General features: G+C 37.0%; 1 protein-coding gene across 7 annotated transcripts in view; it reads left to right on the top strand.

The window, feature by feature from the left end:
• The window catches only part of VPS13B (vacuolar protein sorting 13 homolog B), a 760,370-nt gene that overhangs the window by 61,605 nt on the left and 679,507 nt on the right, over positions 1 to 19,258 (top strand). For 6 of the 7 annotated variants that reach the window (XM_087864704.1, XM_087864702.1, XM_087864703.1 and 3 more), the window contains one exon: positions 9,705 to 9,825. In XM_087864704.1, coding sequence (XP_087720830.1) covers positions 9,705 to 9,825 — 121 coding nt within the window. Of the gene's footprint in view, positions 1 to 4,386; positions 4,489 to 9,704; positions 9,826 to 19,258 lie in introns of all 7 variants that reach the window. The other variant, XM_087864705.1, reaches the window with a different exon arrangement.

Raw genomic sequence — 19,258 nt, 5'->3', positions numbered from 1 at the left:
ATAATTTGAGCCCTTAAATTAAGTAATTTTCTTTATTTGGAAATAGGAAGAAAACAAGTTAATGCTGAGTAGTTAGAAATTAAATTATTAGAATATATATGTGTATTTGTGTGTGTGTGTGTGTGTGTTTTGACGTGTAGTGTAAGGCAGGAATATGGCTAACTGGTTCTTGTACGATTTGAATAATTTTTCTTCCCCCCTGATTTATAATGGTACCTCTGTCATATTCCAAATATTCCTATCTATCTGGATCTATTTCAGGGCTCTCTTTTGTTCTGTTGGTTTGTTTAAATTTAATATAGTTCTATAATAATAATGCTGTAGGAGGGGCCATCTCTCGACTTTTTGTGTGTGTGTGGGGGGTGTGTGTGTATGTATAGATATTATTCGTTCATATCACTCTGTGAGGATTTTAATACATTTATTTTTAAAACTTCTAAGTCTGTTCTAGAAGATTAATATTACTGTGAGTGAATGTCATTGTTTTCTTTAGCTGTCTTGGCATTGGATTGCTTTGTGTGTTTTAGAATAGTGGTTTGTAAAGTTATTTTGAATAGGGTCACTATCTGTTTTACCACCTTTTCTCCCTCATGCCCTTTTGCTTGTCCCTTCTTGTCTAGAAGTTTTACAGTTGTTCTGGCTTCTCCTCTGGAGCCAAGTCTTACTTTGGCAGTTCAGGGCTCCTGGGTGTTGATATTGGGTGATAAAAAGTTACTTTTGTCAGTTCTTATTTGTGAGGTTTGTTTCCTCTGACTCCCTTGCCATGCAGCTTCTTGTTAAGTTCTAGGCAGCAGTTGGCAGTAGCTCTTTTTGACCTCTTTTCAAGAGTTGGATGTTTTACTACATTATGGTTTCAAGTGTTGAGCCTGGTAATGGTCTACTGCCATATTTGGACCAATTTGAGTCTTCTTTATTCCTCACCTGCCTCAGTCAGCTCTTATACCTTGAGCATAACTGTGTCTCTTCCTCAGTCTGACTCACTGCTTAGAACCTGGCTAAAAGTTTCTTTTTCTTTTCTTTTTTTTTACTTTATTGTTAGCATCCCTCAGCCCCAAATGTTTCCACTTATCTGGTCTGCCATATTTTAGGAGCATTAATCCTTATCTTTCTTTTTATTGGAAATCTAGTAGCTTCAAATATTGCTTCTATTTGGATGAACCCCAAATCTTTAACTCTGATTGCTGTTTTGATCTTGATTTGTACCTGTTCAGTTCCCTTGTGGACGTACATATTGGTGTATTGATGTGCCTTCATCAGAAATGCTACATATCCAAAAAGGAGTCTACTATTTAGTATAAAATTAGATTTAAAAAATCAGATGGTTATTTCCTGGATAGTCTGGAGCTTAGCAGTGGCATCCTGTATGGTTCATGGTTAAGCATCACTCTGCACTGAAAATTTTAAAGCTCATTAGCATCATTTTACAAAGTTAGAGTAGAGATCTAAAAGTTCATGTTTCACTTTCTTAGACTGAAAAGATGGTAGTTTTGTTGACTGAATTTGGATGTAAAGGACAGAGGATTTTTTTTTTTTTTTAATGGGGGTAAGGGAAAAGGAACAGTCATTTGCAGAGTTTTTTAATTCTATACATGTTGACTCTTAAGTGCAAGCATTTAAAAACATTCTTATTACTACTTCCCACATCATCTAATTTCTAAACTTTAATAATAATCTGTAAATTGTTGGTATCTCTGCTTTTGCTTTCTGTCATATAACCAGAAGATTCTTCTTCCTGAGTCAAGTACTTCATTTTGTTAATCTTCCACTCCTAATTTTCATTGACCGATGGGTAGAATAAAGCTTAAATTCCTGGAAGGAAGATATTCACGGTAGAGATCATTTACTGTAGCTTTCTATAGCCTCATGTTTCATTGTTCTCTACTTTAATTAAATTGGACTACTTATTCTCTTCAATAGGACACATGATTTCTTCCTTCTTACCTTTCTTGGTTCAATCCCCCCCCCCCTTTTTTTTGTCCTGGAAGGCGCAGGCTTTTCAAACCTCATGTTCTTCGTGACATTTTCCTAAAGCTCACCGAGATCAGTCCTTCCTCCAAATATATTGTCTCAGTACTGCGCTGTTTAGGTGGCCTTTTCTCATAGGGAGGAAGTAGAGCACTGTGGTTAGGATTATGTGATTTAATACCAGTGTGATTTTGAACCATTTAATCTCTCTATGCCTTAATTTCCTCAACTTTAAATGGAGATACTTTTGCATGGGGGATAGTGTCTAATTCATAGGCTTGTTAAGAGGATTAGGAGGATGAGTGTAATGTCATTAGCAGTAGGTGACACATTGGAAGTGCCATAAATAAAAAAAATTTTTTTCTATTTCTTTTTCCTCCCTCTCTGCCTTTCTTCTTTCTCTTTTTCCCTGCTTTTTGGTCTTTCTTTCAAGTTTAGGAAAGGGCTTATAATAAGGAGGAGCTTTTCAGCCAGACAGAGCTGGGTTGTTTATCCCAGCTCAGTCACTTCCTATCTTTTTGACCTTGGGATCTCTTAAGCTCTAATTTCCTCATCCTTAAAATACTTGAGGCCTGGCCTGGCTCATATAAGTATTCAATAAAGGTCATTATTGTTTCTTTGTGACATATATGATTGCTGACTAACCTACATTGCTCTTAACCTTTTTATGCATAAAAGGATTGTTCCTCAAGTAGGTACCCTTATTTGCACTAATTTTCTCTCTAGATGTCTAACACAATACATACACATTGATCAGGTCTTTCTTGCTGAAGGAAGTTATATGTAAGAGAAGTACAGTTTTATTAATCTAATCAAGCACCCAATCCCTCCGTACCCCTTTGTGAATTCTGGGAAAAATTAGATAGTAGATTGTTTTGGCAGAATGCCTCTGTATATGCTTTTGTTGTTTCCTCTGTTAATTTCTGCCTGTTTCACCTTCCAAATATGAGTGGGTCTAACCAGTGCAATCCAGTGGCCTAAAAAAGAAGGAGGAGAGTTTGGCAATATGATATATGCCTTGTGATACGAGGGAAGGGGATGTCCTAGGCAATAATATAGGACAGATTTTCCTTAAATGTGTTGCTGTGCAGTTTTCTGGCTGGGCCAGTATCTTAGGTCAGGTGGCTGTGTGTGTGTGAAAAGAAGTCAGGAGAGAGATGGCTAATCTGGGGTAAATGGCTCTGGTCCTGTTACTGGAGTAGCATGGATCTCAAAGATAGAAGACAAGCCCCACCACAGTTTACAGTTAGTGGTGATGTCTTTCATTATTAAAATGTGGCCTAATAAATGGTCAGCTTTGACCTGTCAGATTAGCTATTCCTCCTTGAGAGGAGCAAGCAAAGGAATGTAAGGGGCATCAACTTTCTTCTCTTCTTGCTCTGCCCAACTAGTTATTCTCACCCTTGAGAGAAAAGATGGAAGCAGCCTCTTCTGTGGGTAAAGTTGATGTGTGAAGAGATTGAGGGCATATATCCCTTCTTAAATGTGCTAGCTTTTTTTTTTTTTTTTAAATGACTAAAATTAAGTTGAGTAATATTGCTGTCAGGGTAGAGGTGAGCCAGAGATTCCCATTTTTACCATGAAGGTTAGTGAATGTGTTTTCCCTGGCTCTTTCTGGTGTTCTCCAAGTATACCCTGGCTTTGGTGACTTTATTTGGCTGAGTCTCTGAAGTCAGGTTTACTCTTAGAGATTCTTTATTGCATTCGACAATTGCCAGTGTACTTGCTACTGCAGAGGATAAAGGTGCGTGTCCCTACGAGTTCTGTAGTAGTTCATTTGCAAGGCCCTCACTCTGTATTTCAGTAGTTTTTGGTGACCAGAGCCTCCACGTAAGCCTTAGTCCTTTTCTGCTTGTCTGCATGCCACAAGGCTGAAGAGTGTAAAGCATATCACTTCTTAATTCTACCTTTCAATTTTTTTTTCTTTAATCCTTTTCTTACATTTTAACCTCTTTGTCTGTTTTTAAACAAGGAGTTGGAGTGATTCAGCCACCTGTTTTAAGTCATGTCCTCAGTCTTATTCATACCATTGTGAATGTGGGAGTTGATGGGTTTCAAGTTTTAATTGAGTCCCCCTTAAGAGGGCTAAGGTGAAAAGTATGCGACCTGATCCTATGATCTGTCAGTATGAAAGTAATGGATCTATTTACCTACAGTGTTCACCACATTTTCCCTCTGTTAGAAACTTTTGTAAGGAAATGACATTCTTACTTGTTTCATGAGGAGCAAAGGGCAGTATTTTCAGAAATAGCTATGTGGTCCCCAAGAGAAAACATTCTTTTGCCATGAAATATACTTACCAGACATTTTGAGAAAAATTGCAACCTAAATAAGAAAGATACAACTGTAATGTGTTTGGGGTTAAAAATTATCTCAAAACATTTTAGCTGGTATTTTTGAGAACAGTGTTTCTTTTATTAGAAATTGGAGACTTTCAATGAAGTAAAATGTGTCCAAAGTGATGTATACTGGTGAGAAGCAGATGGTGAACTCATAGTGATGGAAGTAATTCCAGTTTTAATGGTAAATATTGTAATTTTTGTTTTGTTTTATTTTTATTTAATGTAGTTGGGTTAGGATTTGGATGGAAGCTGACTTATAATTGATACAATTAAAATGTAATTGAAATGAAAACAAGTTGAAGTTATCAAAAGGATTACTCTCTAATTATATATGCAACCCTTATTTCCTAACCATAACTAAGAATTATTTGCATTTGCACATTAGGTAGTGTTTGTTTTATAGTATATATTCCTGTGAGTACCATCATTAATGGTCATTTTTAAAGCACACTAAAATTTCAGGTTTATTATAAATTTTGTTTAAACAAATTATTTAGTTTTTTCTTTTGAATAATAAAATGTGTAGTTTGTAGGGAAGTTTTATTCACTGTTTTTTTTTTTTTTTAACTATTTGAAATCTTCTGTTTAGTCTATGCACTTTACCCTTTTTTGCTAATAACTTTTAAAAAATAAAAACTTGTTCTTTTGCTTTAAAATGTTTGTCATCTCATGTATGCCAGATTTATTGGACTGCAGTAGTTTTAGTGCATTTTGGCTGGAATGTTTATTATGACATCACTGTAATCTATATACAGTATGTGATTTCAGATGGTTTCAGTGTTAAATATTTTCATAATTATGCTAGTTTTGGCAGTTCACTTGGAACTTTTTCACATTTCTTTAATGAACATGTTTTACTTCTGGGCTTTTGAGACAACCATATGTTTCAAAAATTAATAGTGTGCTTTTAATGTTAACGTTGTGCAGAAGTGTATGACTACAGACATTTTTAAGGATGTAAGCTGAACTAAAGTAATTACAGTAAGGTTTTATTCACAGTAGTAGTCTTTTAGTATTTAGAGACGATAACATCCCCCAAAATAACAGAAGAGGTCATTATAAAGATTGAATAGTGAAGTTGTTTTGTGGAATGAAACACTGTGAAGTTTGTTTTGCATTAACTTAAAATGAACATAAGTTCATGTGAGAATTTTTTTTCTTTATGATAGCAGATCTTTTACTTTCTGCTTGTATTGAAGCTTCAAACATTAATTTTTTCTTTTGCTAATATATCACTAGCATCTGAAGCCATGTTATCTTGTAAAAGATTCATCTTATATAATTGTTTTATTCTCTTAGTATGGTATTGAATAAGAATTTTTGTTGTCTAAATGTCTTATTGTTCTTATTCTAGTGTCCTATTAGATTGGTAAATTTAGTGATTTTCCTTTTTAATCTTGAAATTTTGTCTTCAAATATATAAAATAGAAAAACAATTCCTTACCATTCTTGTGTTATAGAATAGTTTTATTATTGATTAATGAATTGAGGCACAGTACACCATTGGTTATCCTTTGTAATGAAAAATTTTTTTTAAGAGGGGGGAGGGAGGGGGAGGGACAAACGGAGAGGGAGAGAGAGAATCTTAAGCAGCCTCCATCTCCAGCGTGGAAACCAATTCGGGATTTGATCTCACGACCCTGAGATCATGACCTGAGCCAAAATCAAGAGTCAGACACTTAACTGACTGAGCCACCCAGGTGCCCATATATTTTTACCTTTGATCTTTCCTCATATTTCTTTCCTTTAGGCAGAATGTGCTCTTTTATCCCAAAGATAGGAATAAGAAGATGACAGATTTTGAAAGAGCAATCTATGTTTGTTTCCATTTCAATTTCTTTTTCACTCTTTGAACTATTCATTTACTGCTCCCACTCCTCTCTCTCTACTAATACTACTAAATCTCCTTTCTTATATGTTACTGGCATCCTAATTACCAAATCTTGAAACATGGCAACTAGAATGAAGACTGAGAACATCTTTATAGTTCTTAATGTTACCCCATTTTTATTGAACTGGTTCATGCCTTTAGCTTCTGGTATGGTTCTTTCATCTTAAACATTGTACACATTGGCTTTATTTGACTAATCATTATTCCTTGTACATGCTACATACATATATTCTGTTTTGCTTTTGCTTATGGTTTCACTCCATTTAGCCTCCAGTCTTAACCTAGAACATTCCTATACTCATTTTTATGATCCTGACCTCTCTAGTTCTTGCAAATAAAATGATTCTCTTTCTGTTGCTAACTTAAACAAAAAGTACTCTGTAGAACTGGTTATATATGTTTTCAATAGATCCTGAAATCCTTGAGAACAGGTATTAAATCTGATTTGTCCTTGTACATCCAACAATTAGCACATAAGAGCATTATATAAACTTTTGTTGAATCAGGGCAGGAAAAGAGTACTGTCTGCATTGTGTAAATAAGGGAATACATTTCAAAAATGTGTTTTGTTGAAGTTTTCTTACTCATATCAAAGCCTAATGAAACCTTATATCTAATGTGGATAAAAATTCAGTAAACATAATTAAATAGGATGCAAAGGAGTCTAAGGATGACTAAGATTAATCATTAAGATGATTAAGAACCCAAGCTGTCTTCTTAAATTTAACACACAAAATACTGAGGGCCTTAACATATAAACAAAATATGGGGGAAAATTAAGATCCTTTTTTTTATTTATTTATTTATTTATTTATTTATTTATTAATTATTATTATTATTATTATTATTATTGGTGGGCACCAAAGCAAGGTTTATTGAGTGATAGCAAAGTGATAGTGCAAAGCTCCCAAGGAGGGAGGGGACCGGAGAGGGTTGCCACCAGAGTTTCTAAGTCTAGGGGGTTTTGTGGGCTTGTCGGCAGGCTGTTTTAATCTGATTAACCCTCCCTGCACCTGTCATCCAATCAGATTTTTTTCACTTATCTATCATATAGGAAAGGGTGGAGGGCTCCTTCCAGGGTGGCACAGAATCCTTTTAAGGGTGGTTTCCTCTTAGGGTGGGGGTGCCTTGTCTCTGCCTGCCTGCCTTCCAACTATCCATCATTACCCCCTCTGAAGAGGTAACCCCAACTGCTGTTAGGGAAGAAGGGCAAAGACAGGTCGTAGCTTCTTCCTACTGGTGGGGGGTGTTGGATGGGGTGGCAGTCAGGGTTCCTCTCATCCCGATCTATCAAGGGGTCCCCCGTAGATGTCTGGTTTGACCACCATGTGAGGCTCCATCTGAACCACTATTTGGAGTTTGAGGACCTTATTGGTTAGTTGTCCTTAATGATGGTGGAGATCCCTGAGGAGCTCCCATAAGTGTTAACAGGATTTTTTTCTCCATCGGTGCCCACAGTTCTTGGAAGAATGAAAAGATAGATCAGTCAGAGTGGTGGGCAGCAAAAGCAAAGTGATAGTACAAAGCTTCTGAGGAGGGACGGGACCCTAGAGGGTTGCCCCCTTTCCCTTTATTTTGTATTCAGGTGGAAAGCGTTTAAAAACTTACGTTAAATAGTCTTCTTTTGTGAAAGCCATATGTAAGAATTTTTTTTTTTTAATCAAGCGGTTTGTTTAGATACCAACTCAAGAAAGGAAGAATTTGTGATTTAAACTACTACTTTTTTTTAATAATAATTTTTTATTATGTTAGTCACCATATAGTACATCCCTAGTTTTTGATGTAAAGTTCCATGATTCATTACTTGCGTATAACACCCAGTGCACCATGCAATACATGCCCTCCTTAATACCCATCACCATGAGCCATGAGAGACTATGGACTCTGGGAAACAAACTGAGGGCTTCAGAGGGGCGGGGGGTGGGGGAATGGGATAGGCTGGTGATGGGTATTAAACTACTAGCTACTTTTTATATATATATATATATTTTTTATTTTAATGTTTTTTTATTATGTTAGTCACCATACAGTACATCCCCGGTTTCCGATATAAAGTTCGATGATTCATTAGTTGTGTATAACACCCAGTGCACCATGCAATACGTGCCCTCCTTACTATCTATCACCAGTCTATCCCATTCCCCCACCCCCCTTCCCTCTGAGGCCCTCAGTTTGTTTCTCATAGTCCATAGTCTCTCATGCTTCATTCCCCCTTCCGATTACCCCCCCCTTTCTTTATCCCTTTCTTCCCCTACCGATCTTCCTAGTTCTTATGTTCCATAGATGAGAGAAATCATATGATAATTGTCTTTCTCTGCTTGACTTATTTCACTTAGCATTATCTCCTCCAGTGCCGTCCATGTTGCAGCAAATGTTGAGAATTCGTTCTTTCTGATAGCTGAGTAATATTCCATTGTATATATGGACCACAACTTCTTAATCCAGTCGTCTGTTGAAGGGCATCTCAGTTCCTTCCACGATTTAGCTATTGTGGACAATGCTGCTATGAACATTGGGGTGCATATGGCCCTTCTCTTCACTACGTCTGTGTCTTTGGGGTAAACACCCAGTAGTGCAATGGCTGGGTCATAGGGTAGCTCAATTTTTAACTTTTTAAGGGACCTCCACACTGTTTTCCAGAGTAGCAGTACCAACTTGCATTCCCACTAACAGTGTAGGAGGGATCCCCTTTCTCCACATCCTCTCCAGCAATTGTTGTTTCTTGCCTGTCAATTTTTGCCATTCTAACTGGCGTAAGGTGGTATCTTAGTGTGATTTTGATTTGAATTTCCCTGATGGCTAATGATTTTGAACATTTTTTCATGTGTCTGTTAGCCATTGGTATGTCATCATTGGAAAAGTGTCTGTTCATATCTTCTGCCCATTTTATGATTTATTTGTTTCTTGCGTATTGAGTTTGAGAAGTTCTTTGTAGATCTTGGATACCAGTCTTTTATCTGTAGTGTCATTTGCAAATATATTCTCCTATTCCGTGGGCTGCCTCTTAGTTTTTTGACTGTTTCCCTGGCTGTGCAGAAGCTTTTTATCTTGATGAAGTCCCACAAGTTCATTTTATCTTTTGTTTCTCTTGCCGTTGGAGATGTGTCATGAATAAGGTTGCTTTGGCCAATGTCGTAGAGGTTGCTGCCTATGTTCTCCTCTAGGATTTTGATGGATTCCTGTCTCACATCGAGGTCTTTCATCCATTTGGAATTTATTTTTGTGTATGGTGTGAGAGAGTGGTAAAGTTTCATTCTTTTGCATGTAGCTGTCCAATTTTCCCAGCACCATTTATTGAAGAGACTGTCTTAAACCACTAGTTACTTTTAAATGCTGTTTGAGAATGCAAATTATAAGAATTGTTTGGTTATACAGATTTTTTAGAGCTAAAAAATTAGAGTCTAGCTAATCAAATTTAGTACATAAATTGTATATATTCAACTGTAAAACCTTTCCTAATTCTTGAATGGTGGTTGATACTTTTCTTTTCTTTAAAATAAAAATAGGATGACCATGAAAGCTGTGGTTCTAATTCTACCAATCGTAGTACTACTGAGAACACGAAATCATCAGTAAAACCCCGAAGAATTCAGCAGGCTGCTCCCACAGATCCTGATTTACCACCAGGTAACTTCTAATGAGCTTGGTAAAACCAAAACTTCACTTGTTATTAATCGTTGTTGTAACCTGTTATGGAATGTATACTTTCAGTGTTTAGTGTCATAGAAAACTTAGGCTATATGTGTATGTGCATTTGTTTCATGACATCAGAACAGATTGAGTCCAGAGCCCTCAAAAATGTGTTTCATTCAAATTTTGATGCTCTTTTGCTGCAGGGTTATTCCTTAAGTTTCTTTAACATCCTGCCTCTGCTTTCTCAGTCACTCACTCTCACTTTCCTGCCTAACCTAACAGGAGGACTAGTACCCTCTTTGTTACCCTTGCTTCTTGATAAGCAGTTCTAAGACACTAGATAGTTCTGAGTTTCAGGAAACTATGGAATTCACCAACAGGATCACAGAATTTTGTAACCATCTCTTTCATTTCCTGAAATTTTTATTTACCTGGAATAGTAGTGGCTTACAAATAACAGTTCCTTAGTAACTATTTAATGAAGAAGAATAACATGTTCATGACGTGTCAGCTCTGTGGCTAGAATGCATTGCTGCCTTTTTACTGTTAGGAGTTGTTTTTATCAGTTACTTCTCTTTTGATTTTATTCATCATTTTTTTCCTGAGAGGTATAGTTGACATTGGTACATATTTGTTTTCTGTGCCAAAAGTTTTTAGGCTTTCTGTTGGTTTTAACCTAGTTAATTTTTAACAGTCTTCTGGTACCATCTACTAAGAGGCTGGAGTTAGATACATCATTTCATAGCCGTTTTCCCTCAGATATGTTCTAAGGTACATTTGAATTGACCATTTTAAACTAGCATTGTAGTGATATTATTGCTGATGCTTTGTATTCTTCTGAACTTAACAAGTCTTGGTAATCACTCTGGCTTTAAATAGATTAATTGCTATAGCTGGAGAAGGTGCCAGAAGAAGATATTTTACTTCTGAATGTTTCCAGTTCTCCTTGGAGTGGTGTGATTGTTCCAGAACTTACTAAATTTTTTCTTACTACTTAAGTCCTTAGGAAAAGTCCTTGGTGAATGAAAGTATAAATTAAACTGCAGCTTGTTCTTATTTATTAAATGGGCAACCCCTTTACCTTTCCAAATTTCTGACTGCATATCCCCTCAAAACTTCCTGTATCAGCTCTTTGTATTGAATTCTCTCCATCAATATCCTGGCAAAGAATAATCAGTTTTAGGTTTAACTGTTGAGTCTTGTAACATTTCTTTTTCTTTTAAGAAAGAACTTGTTTTGGGGCGCCTGGGTGGCTCAGTTGTTAAGTGTCTGCCTTCGGCTCAGGGCGTAATCCCAGGGTCCTGGGATTGAGCCCTGCATCGGGCTCCCTGCTCTGCTGGGAGCCTGCATCTTCCTCTCCCACTCCTCCTGCTTATTTTCCCCTCTCTCGCTGGCTGTCTCTCTCTCCCTATCAAATAAATAAATAAAATCTTTAAAAAAGAAAAAAAAAGAACTTGTTTAAGATAAATTTAAAGCTTTTGTTAGTTGTTGATTTCACAGGTAAAAATCTGTTGGCTAACCTGCATGTACTCAAAACAGGTCCCAGACTTTTAAAAGATTCTTTAGAGCCTTTATTAGAATTTACACTAATAATCAGAATTGGGAAAATTGGTCTATTTTTAGGAGCATAAAGTATCAAACATAAATAAACATAACTGAAAAAATCCTATTTTTCGAGGCATGAAACAGAACTGTATTCTTAACTACTTGAGGTAGCGTTTGGATTTACATGTGCTTTCCTGCCTTACCTAACAGGAGGACTAGTATCCTCTTTTATGCCGACATAAATCACAGTGAAGGAGTTGATTTAGGAAGTAACTGAACATGTTGGGCAATTACTGGGAGGCAGAGCAGTTAAAGTTAATCTTGCCAAAGGGGAAAAAAAGGGATAATTTGAGAATCCAGCTGGATAATGGTAAATCATTTTATTTAAAGGTTGACTCATACGGTTATTTGAGGACTCCTTTCTGGCAATCTTATCCTGCCTGGGAACCATGTTAAGATTCTTCCATGGTAGAGCTGAATTTCTGGTCTCAAAATTTTCTAGGGCAAAGATATGGCTGTGGTTACAGTTTTGGAGTTTGAGCATTTACATAGATCCTGAGATGCTTTTTGAGAACAGTTTTGGTGTTGCCAGTGGTCATTTGTTCTACACACTTGAAGGATGGGTGGCTTTTGAATATGAAAAGAATATAAGTCAATATCTAACATCCTCTTTGCAATTTCTTTTCTTGCTATCTAGAACAGTCTTTTATCAAATTATGGATCCTGACCAATTAGTGCATTTGGAAGAGCAATTTAGTGGGTCATAGCAAGCACTTAAAATATATGGCAAAGAATAGAAAACCTCATAGCATGAAGGCATATAGTAAAGTTATTAGTAAAGAAACTTGTGCATATGTGTGTGCTTGTGCTGGGTTATAATGTAATACTTCTTCCTGGGGGAGAGGGTTCAGAAGATTTTGAATGTGACTGATTTGAAGTATACATGTTCTTTCAGTCAGTGATCTATAGGCTAGGACCTATGATTAGTGCTAATAACAGTTTTGAATTGTAAGCTTAGCATATCCTGTAAAATATGCTGATAATTCCTACTTAGAAAGTTTGAGGATGTTTTATTTATTCATGCTGTCCTTTGTATTCTCTGCATTTTATCTCTGTAAAGTGAGACTACTTCTAAGTTAGACAGCTGGATTATTCAATTCTGTGCTGAAGCATACAGCCTTTGGCTCTTATTGAAGGTCATTTTATCTAAAATGGCTTTAAATGATATTGTCCTTTAATTTACTCAGGGTGTTTTAATTAAATGTGTTTTTTTCTTATTAAATAGTTACTCATTAAAAATTCTATTCGTTTGTTAGGAAGCTCAGCAGTAAACTTTGTCTTCCATTGCATAGCTTCCTCTTTCTTGGTTTTGTCATATAATTATCTCTTTCCTTTTCTTTTTACCTTTTTACTCAGAATATATGTATATGTATATACATATATACACACACAGTTTAATAGAAATATTTAGGATGTAGAAAAACTTTAAAAACCATGTTGCCTACTGGGTCTGAAGTTATGATTTAACCATCTTTGATCATCATCTAGTAAAGAGGACAGCAGATCTGTTCTGTGAAGGGCCAGTTATTAAATATTTTAGGATTTGCAAGCCATGTATTTTCTGTTGCAGCTATTCCATTCTTCTGATTTTGCATGAAATCAACCATAAATGATAAACTAACGTATTGTGCCTGTCTTGGCACAGACCTCAGTTTGCCAGCCCCTGATCTAAACAATGTCTGGTTGGTAATAGGCATTTATATGTTTACTACACCGCACAGAAACTGAACTGCGCAAAATCACAGTGTTTTCCTCAGACTTCAAAAATCAGAGAATGTGAAATAAGAAGCTACTTCAAGGTTTTCTGCTCTAGCAGTCTATCTTTTTTGGGACATGGGCCCTTGAAAATCTTTTGAAAAAGTTGTAGACCCATGTATGCACATTTGAAACCGTACATAACTTCAGGTATTCACATTCTTGCTGAAGTCCATCTCTAGGCTCCTGCTAAGCCTGTGATCTAGCCCACATTTTGTGGAAAGAAAATGGAAATTCAGATATTTTGATATACATGAGAAGAGCTAGTACTTAGTCATTCAGTCAAAATTTTTTTCTGCAGAAGATACTGAATATGAAATGGAAGATACAGTTTGTGGTGTATGTTTACATTCGAATGCTTGCCACGTTAGACTGTTAAGGCTTGTTTTTCTGAAAAATTTCTTCAAAGGGAGTTTAATAATAATTGGAGAGTATATGAGATAATTTAGGGATATTTGTAATGTATCATCTGTTGAAGAACCTAAGCCAAGAATGGCAATGTCTTATTACAGAAGATAGCATGATCATTTCCTTTCTGCCTGTGTGTGGGGGTCCACAAGATTTTAAAGCTATCTAATCACTGTTCCTGGAACATCTAAGAGTAGAGAAGATCTATGATAAATGAAAAAGAAATGCATTTCACATCTTCTATTTTTTATGTTTTTATTGTTTTAATATCTTCCATTAACATTTTCAGGAAAAGCTTACCCCCCCCCCCCAATAACAGTGACACATTGTGTAAATTGTGTTAATCCACTGGTTAAGTTCTCAGCAGTTAGCATTAACCTAACAAAAGTGTTGTTTTCTTTATGTACCAGTACAAAGACTGTGTTCGAATAGAAGCCTAGTCTTCTTTTTTTTAGAGTAGGCTCTATGCTCAACGTGGAGCCCAACACGGGGCTCAAACTCATGACCCCAAGATCAAGACCTGAGCTGATATCAAGAGTCAGACACTTAATTGACTGAGCCACCCGGGTGCCCCTAGGCTTCTTTTATTTGGAGGCTCTGCTGTGCCCTAGGCCAGACTTTGAATTCTACTGCTTTCAGCCTTTCCAAGAGGACAGTCTGGAGAGGACCTTTCTACATCTTAATCCTCTGATGTTGGAAGTGATACTTATTCTGCTCAGATTTCACTTAGGAAAACTGTTTGCATGGACATTATGTGTGGCTTAGGAGTCCTTTTCTCAGTAATAATTCTACAATCTGGAAGGGTAAGCACAAGATACTCATGGATAGTCCATTATTTCTGATATCCAGGTGTTCTTTAATATATTTAATTACCCTTTTAAAAGTAGGTCATGCTTAAAACTATTATGTCAATAACCTTCAAGATACCTAATGTTTATATTTTGTTTATTACAGAAAAGGTGATAATCGGAGAGTTTTTATTTCCTTCTAATTTGATTGAAATTCAAAGTATTGCTTGGTGGCAGGCTGTCCAATTCCCCAAATCTTTCTGTGTGAATGAGAGCATGCTAGAGCAGCTCATTGAAGGCTATATTTGCCGTTAAAGAATAAACTGCTTAATCCAGGAGTTTGTAAAATACTAACTACATTGCAAAGCCAAAGCCAAGGGGAGCTCTAAGGAAGCACAAATGATATTTTTTGGATCCTGAAAGGAAGGAGTAGTTACGTCCAGGTGTGTGTGGCTTCCAAAACACACAGGTATCATGGGCAGGCAGGAAAGATTGAAAATGAAAGGATGGGAAATAGCATACAGACAGATAGTATAAAAAAAATACAGCATAAAAACCAGGCAAAATGAACCTTAAGGAAAAAGCGTTAATTGATAAATGTAATAGATACTAAATTATAACAGGTACAGTTTTCCCCAAAATATGTGATGACTTTGTATCTCACAACTTGGCTATGAAATGTGATAGATCAAGAAAACAAAAAATCCCCAACTATATAATTGAATATCAAAATCGACAAGATTATTTTAGTAGGTACATGTAAAACTCTGCACTCAGATAAGACAGTGTACATTCTTTTAATGCACACCTTAAATATCTACAGACATTGTAAAAGACTTGGTCAAAAAGGAAGTCTTGACAAATTTCAAAGAATAAAGAATAAAGACCATCCTTTCTGGCCTTAGCACAATTAAACTGTAATTACTGATAAGGTTGAATTTACCTCTACCATTTTATTGTTATATCTTTGTAAGCTCTGATTTTCATTCTTCAATTTCCCCTCACATGCTTACTGTTTATGTTCAGAGTTCAAAAATAGTTGCTCCATACATTCTTTCCAGGTTTCTATGGCTACATTCAGTGGGACAGACAGAGAGGAGTATGCTTACTTCATCTCACCCAGAACTGGAACCTGTTAATATTTTGACATACAACCTTTTAGAGACTGTGTGTGTGCGCTCACCTGCATGCATGTGTGCATACAAATACACACATTTTTCTTTTTGTAACTGATATTTTTAAATGTTATGTTAGGATCTTGTTTCCAGGGCATTACTGTTTTTACATTATTATTTCAATCATTGGCATGTATTGTAGAGTGTAACTTTTCCCTAGTTTATTTAACCAATCCCTTTTTGTTTGATATTTAGGTTAATTGTTTAGATTATGTTAGTCACCATACAGTACTTCATTAGTTTTTGATGTAGTGTTCCATGATTCATTATTTGCATATAACACCCAGTGTTCATTGCACTTCATGTCCTCCTTAATACCCATCACTGGGCTAATCCCCCTCCCCCGCTCCCCTCTTAAACCCTCAGTTTGTTTCCCATAGTCCATTGTCTCTCATGGTTCGTCTCCCCCTCTGATTTCCCCCTCTTCAGTTTTCCCTTCCTTCTCCTAATGTCCTCCACGCTATTCCTTATGTTCCACATATGAATGAAACCATATGATAATTGTCTTTCTCTGCTTGACTTATTTCACTTAACATAATCTCCTCCAGTTCCAGCCATGTCAATGCAAATGGTGGGTATTCATCCTTTTTTTGATGGCTGAGTAATATTCCATTGTATATATGAACCACATCTTCCTTATCCATTCTGTTGAAGGGCATCTCCGCTCCTTGCACAGTTTGGCTATTGTGGACATTGCTGCTATGAATATTGGGGTGCGTGTGCCCCGTCTTTTCACTACATCTGTAACTTTGGTGTAAATACCCAGTAGTGCAATTGCTGGGTCATAGGGTAGCTGTTTTTAATGTCTTGAGGGACCTCCATACTGTTTTCCAAAGTGACTGTTCCCCCTAGGTGCTTTCAGGATTGTTTCCTTGGATCCAAGATTTGCAAGTTGTACTATTATATGTTGGGGTGTTGGTCTGTTCTCATTGATCTTGGGAGGGGTCCTCTCTGCCTCTTGGACACGAATGCTTGTTTCCTTCCCCAGGTTAGGGAAGTTCTCAGTTACAATTTGCTTAAATATATCTTCTAGACCTGTCTCTCTCTCTCTCTCTCTCTCTCTCTCTCTCTCTCTCTCTCTCTACCTCTCTACCCTTTCAGGGATCCAAACAATTCTGACATTGAAACATTTCGTGGCATCATTAATCTCTCTCAGTCTGATGTCTTGGGCTTTAAGCTGTTTTTCCCAGCCCTCCTTGGTTTCCTTCTTTTCTGTCATCTTATCTTCTAGCTCACTAATTTATTCTCCTGCCTCGTTTACCCTGGCAGTCAGAGTATCCAGTTTAGACTGCATTTCATTCATAGCATTTTTAAGTTCGGCCTGATTAGATGTCATTTCTGCCCTTAGAGATTCTGTATTGTCACTAATATTTTTCTCAAGCCTAGGTATTGACTTCATAATTGTTACTCTGATGCCTGTCTCTGATATCTTGCTTATGTCTATATCCTTGCTTGTATCTTGCTTATATCATATGATCTGTGGCAGAGGCCATAGTGTCTGATTCTTTACTTTGTTAGGGGTTCCTCCTCTCTGTCATTCTTTTGGGGGGTGGTTGAGGGAATGTACAGAGTCCAAAGTATTAACCATGAATCAAGCAAGATGCACCTGTTTTATAGGGACCTTAGGGTTGTTGTTCTTTTGTTCTTCCAGCCTGTCTTCTGGGGGAGGGGCCTGTTGCACTGTTACTCAGGCAACCCTGCTTGGGCAGCCTTGCCCTGCTCCCTGTCGGGGGTGGGCTCAGTAAAAACTGGTTTTTTGGGCTTTTATTCTCTGGCGTCTTTCGCTGGCAGCTTTCTGTGTCTGTTCCGAGAGTCAAAGCAGAAGTGACCACATCCAAACCTCTGTCTCAGAACAGAAATCGCAGTCTGTTCTTCACTGAGCTCTTCAGGATACACAGTCTCTGTTTTCTGTCTGTGCTGCTAAAAACTGCAGCCCTCCTGGTTGTGCATCCCACAGCAACTCTCCAGAGGTCTCTACCCTTGGTGCTTCTAAAACCGCCGGCCGGCCTGTTCACATGGGCATACCCACAGCTCCTGCATCCTGTCCGGGGGCTGGACTAAAGTTCTCTCCCTGCCGCTTCCAGTCTGCGAGTCTGTGCTTGGTCCCCAGCACTGGTCCCCAGTGTGGGAGGCTTTTGTGCTCCAATGTTATATCACCTTCTTGGCACCAGCTTATGGCGGCTCCCTTCCCTTTCTGTTTATCTTCCGATATCTACCCACAGAATCACAGCTCCATCCTTCATACCTTGAGACCACTGGAGATTGTCTCCTCGTAGAGATCCACATATATCTTCTTACATCTCAGGCTGATTTCATGGGTGTTGAGAATGATTTGGTAGATATCCAGCTAAATTCAGGAGACCGGTTGAAATAGGGTCACCTACTCCTGCGCCATCTTCCTCAAGAGATAAGCTACCAATTTTTCCTAGGTTAATTTTTATTTTCAGTTTTGTAAAATGCTTTAACAAACATTGTTACACCTCTATTTCTTTAGGGGAAATTCCCATCAATCTATAGAATCAAAATTTGTGAGTAATTTTAAGGTTTTGGCAATATAGCCAAATTGCCCTGTACAAAGTTTGTTAATAGTATTTTCTTTCAAGCACATTTTTGGTCTAATGCAATCTTTTGTTATTAAACATTTCTCTGAAAGTTTCATGGATGGAAAATGCTATCATACATTTTATTGTTAATTGGGATTATCATTTTTAAAAAAGTTTGTATTTAAATTCCAGTTAGTTCACATACAGTATACTGTTAGTATCAGGTGTGCAGTTCAGTGATTCAGCACATCACCTGGTTCTCATTACAACAAGTGTGCTCCTTCATTCCCATCACTTATTTAACCATCCACCCACCTCCCCTCTGGTAACCGTATTTGTTCTCTGTAGTTAAGAGTCTCTTTCTTGGTTTGCCTCTTTCTCTTTTCCGCTATGGTGGTCCTTTTTTTTTTTTTTCCTAAGGATTTTATTCTCTTTTCATCACTTTGTTTTATAGAAAAGCTTAATTTTTACTCTTTTTTAGCTGATCAGTATTCAGTTGTATCTTTTGAATATTTTATATAAGAAATAGTCATCTTTGTGTAATAGTAATTTTTCGTCCTTCCCTGTCAGTACTTAAACTTCTTTACCTTTATTTAGTAGTTTGAAGATTCTGTGACCATTGAAATAATAATACTAATGGTATTGTCCACTCACTGCAGTTTTTCTTAGCTCCCACAGTAACTGCCTTAATTTATCTTCTAGTTATTACCAAACTTGATGGATGCTTTTAATTCATGTTTTATTGAATCTCTCTACTGCACTGACAATAAAGAATCCTTGCTCTTAATCTTTTAAAAAAAATTATTTTGAAATAGTTTCAACTTTTCAAAAACAACAGCGTTACGAAGAGCTTCACTTTTAACTATTTGAGCATAATTTGCCCATATGATGTTGCATAGCCCTCAAATTTACACCAAAACTACACTAAAATGTTTTTAGGTATGATAACCAAGTCATCAACCATGGAATTTGATTTTGAGTGACTTGGCTTCCCAGTGCCATTAGGATAAACAGATTGTAGATGTTGTCTCTTTGTAACCAAAATTGGTACACGCCATTTCATTTAAGAATATGAGGGCGCCTGGCTGGCTCAGTCGTTAAGCATCTGCCTTCGGCCCAGGACGTGATCCCAGGTTCCTGGGATCGAGCCCCG

This window comes from Ursus americanus, chromosome 9 (genome assembly GCF_024610735.1).
Source record: "Ursus americanus isolate L20-20 chromosome 9, mUrsAme1.1.p, whole genome shotgun sequence".
Lineage (NCBI taxonomy): Eukaryota > Metazoa > Chordata > Mammalia > Carnivora > Ursidae > Ursus > Ursus americanus.
The sequence above is the reverse complement of the archived record's forward strand: the minus strand, read 5'-3'. Positions and strand labels throughout refer to the sequence as shown.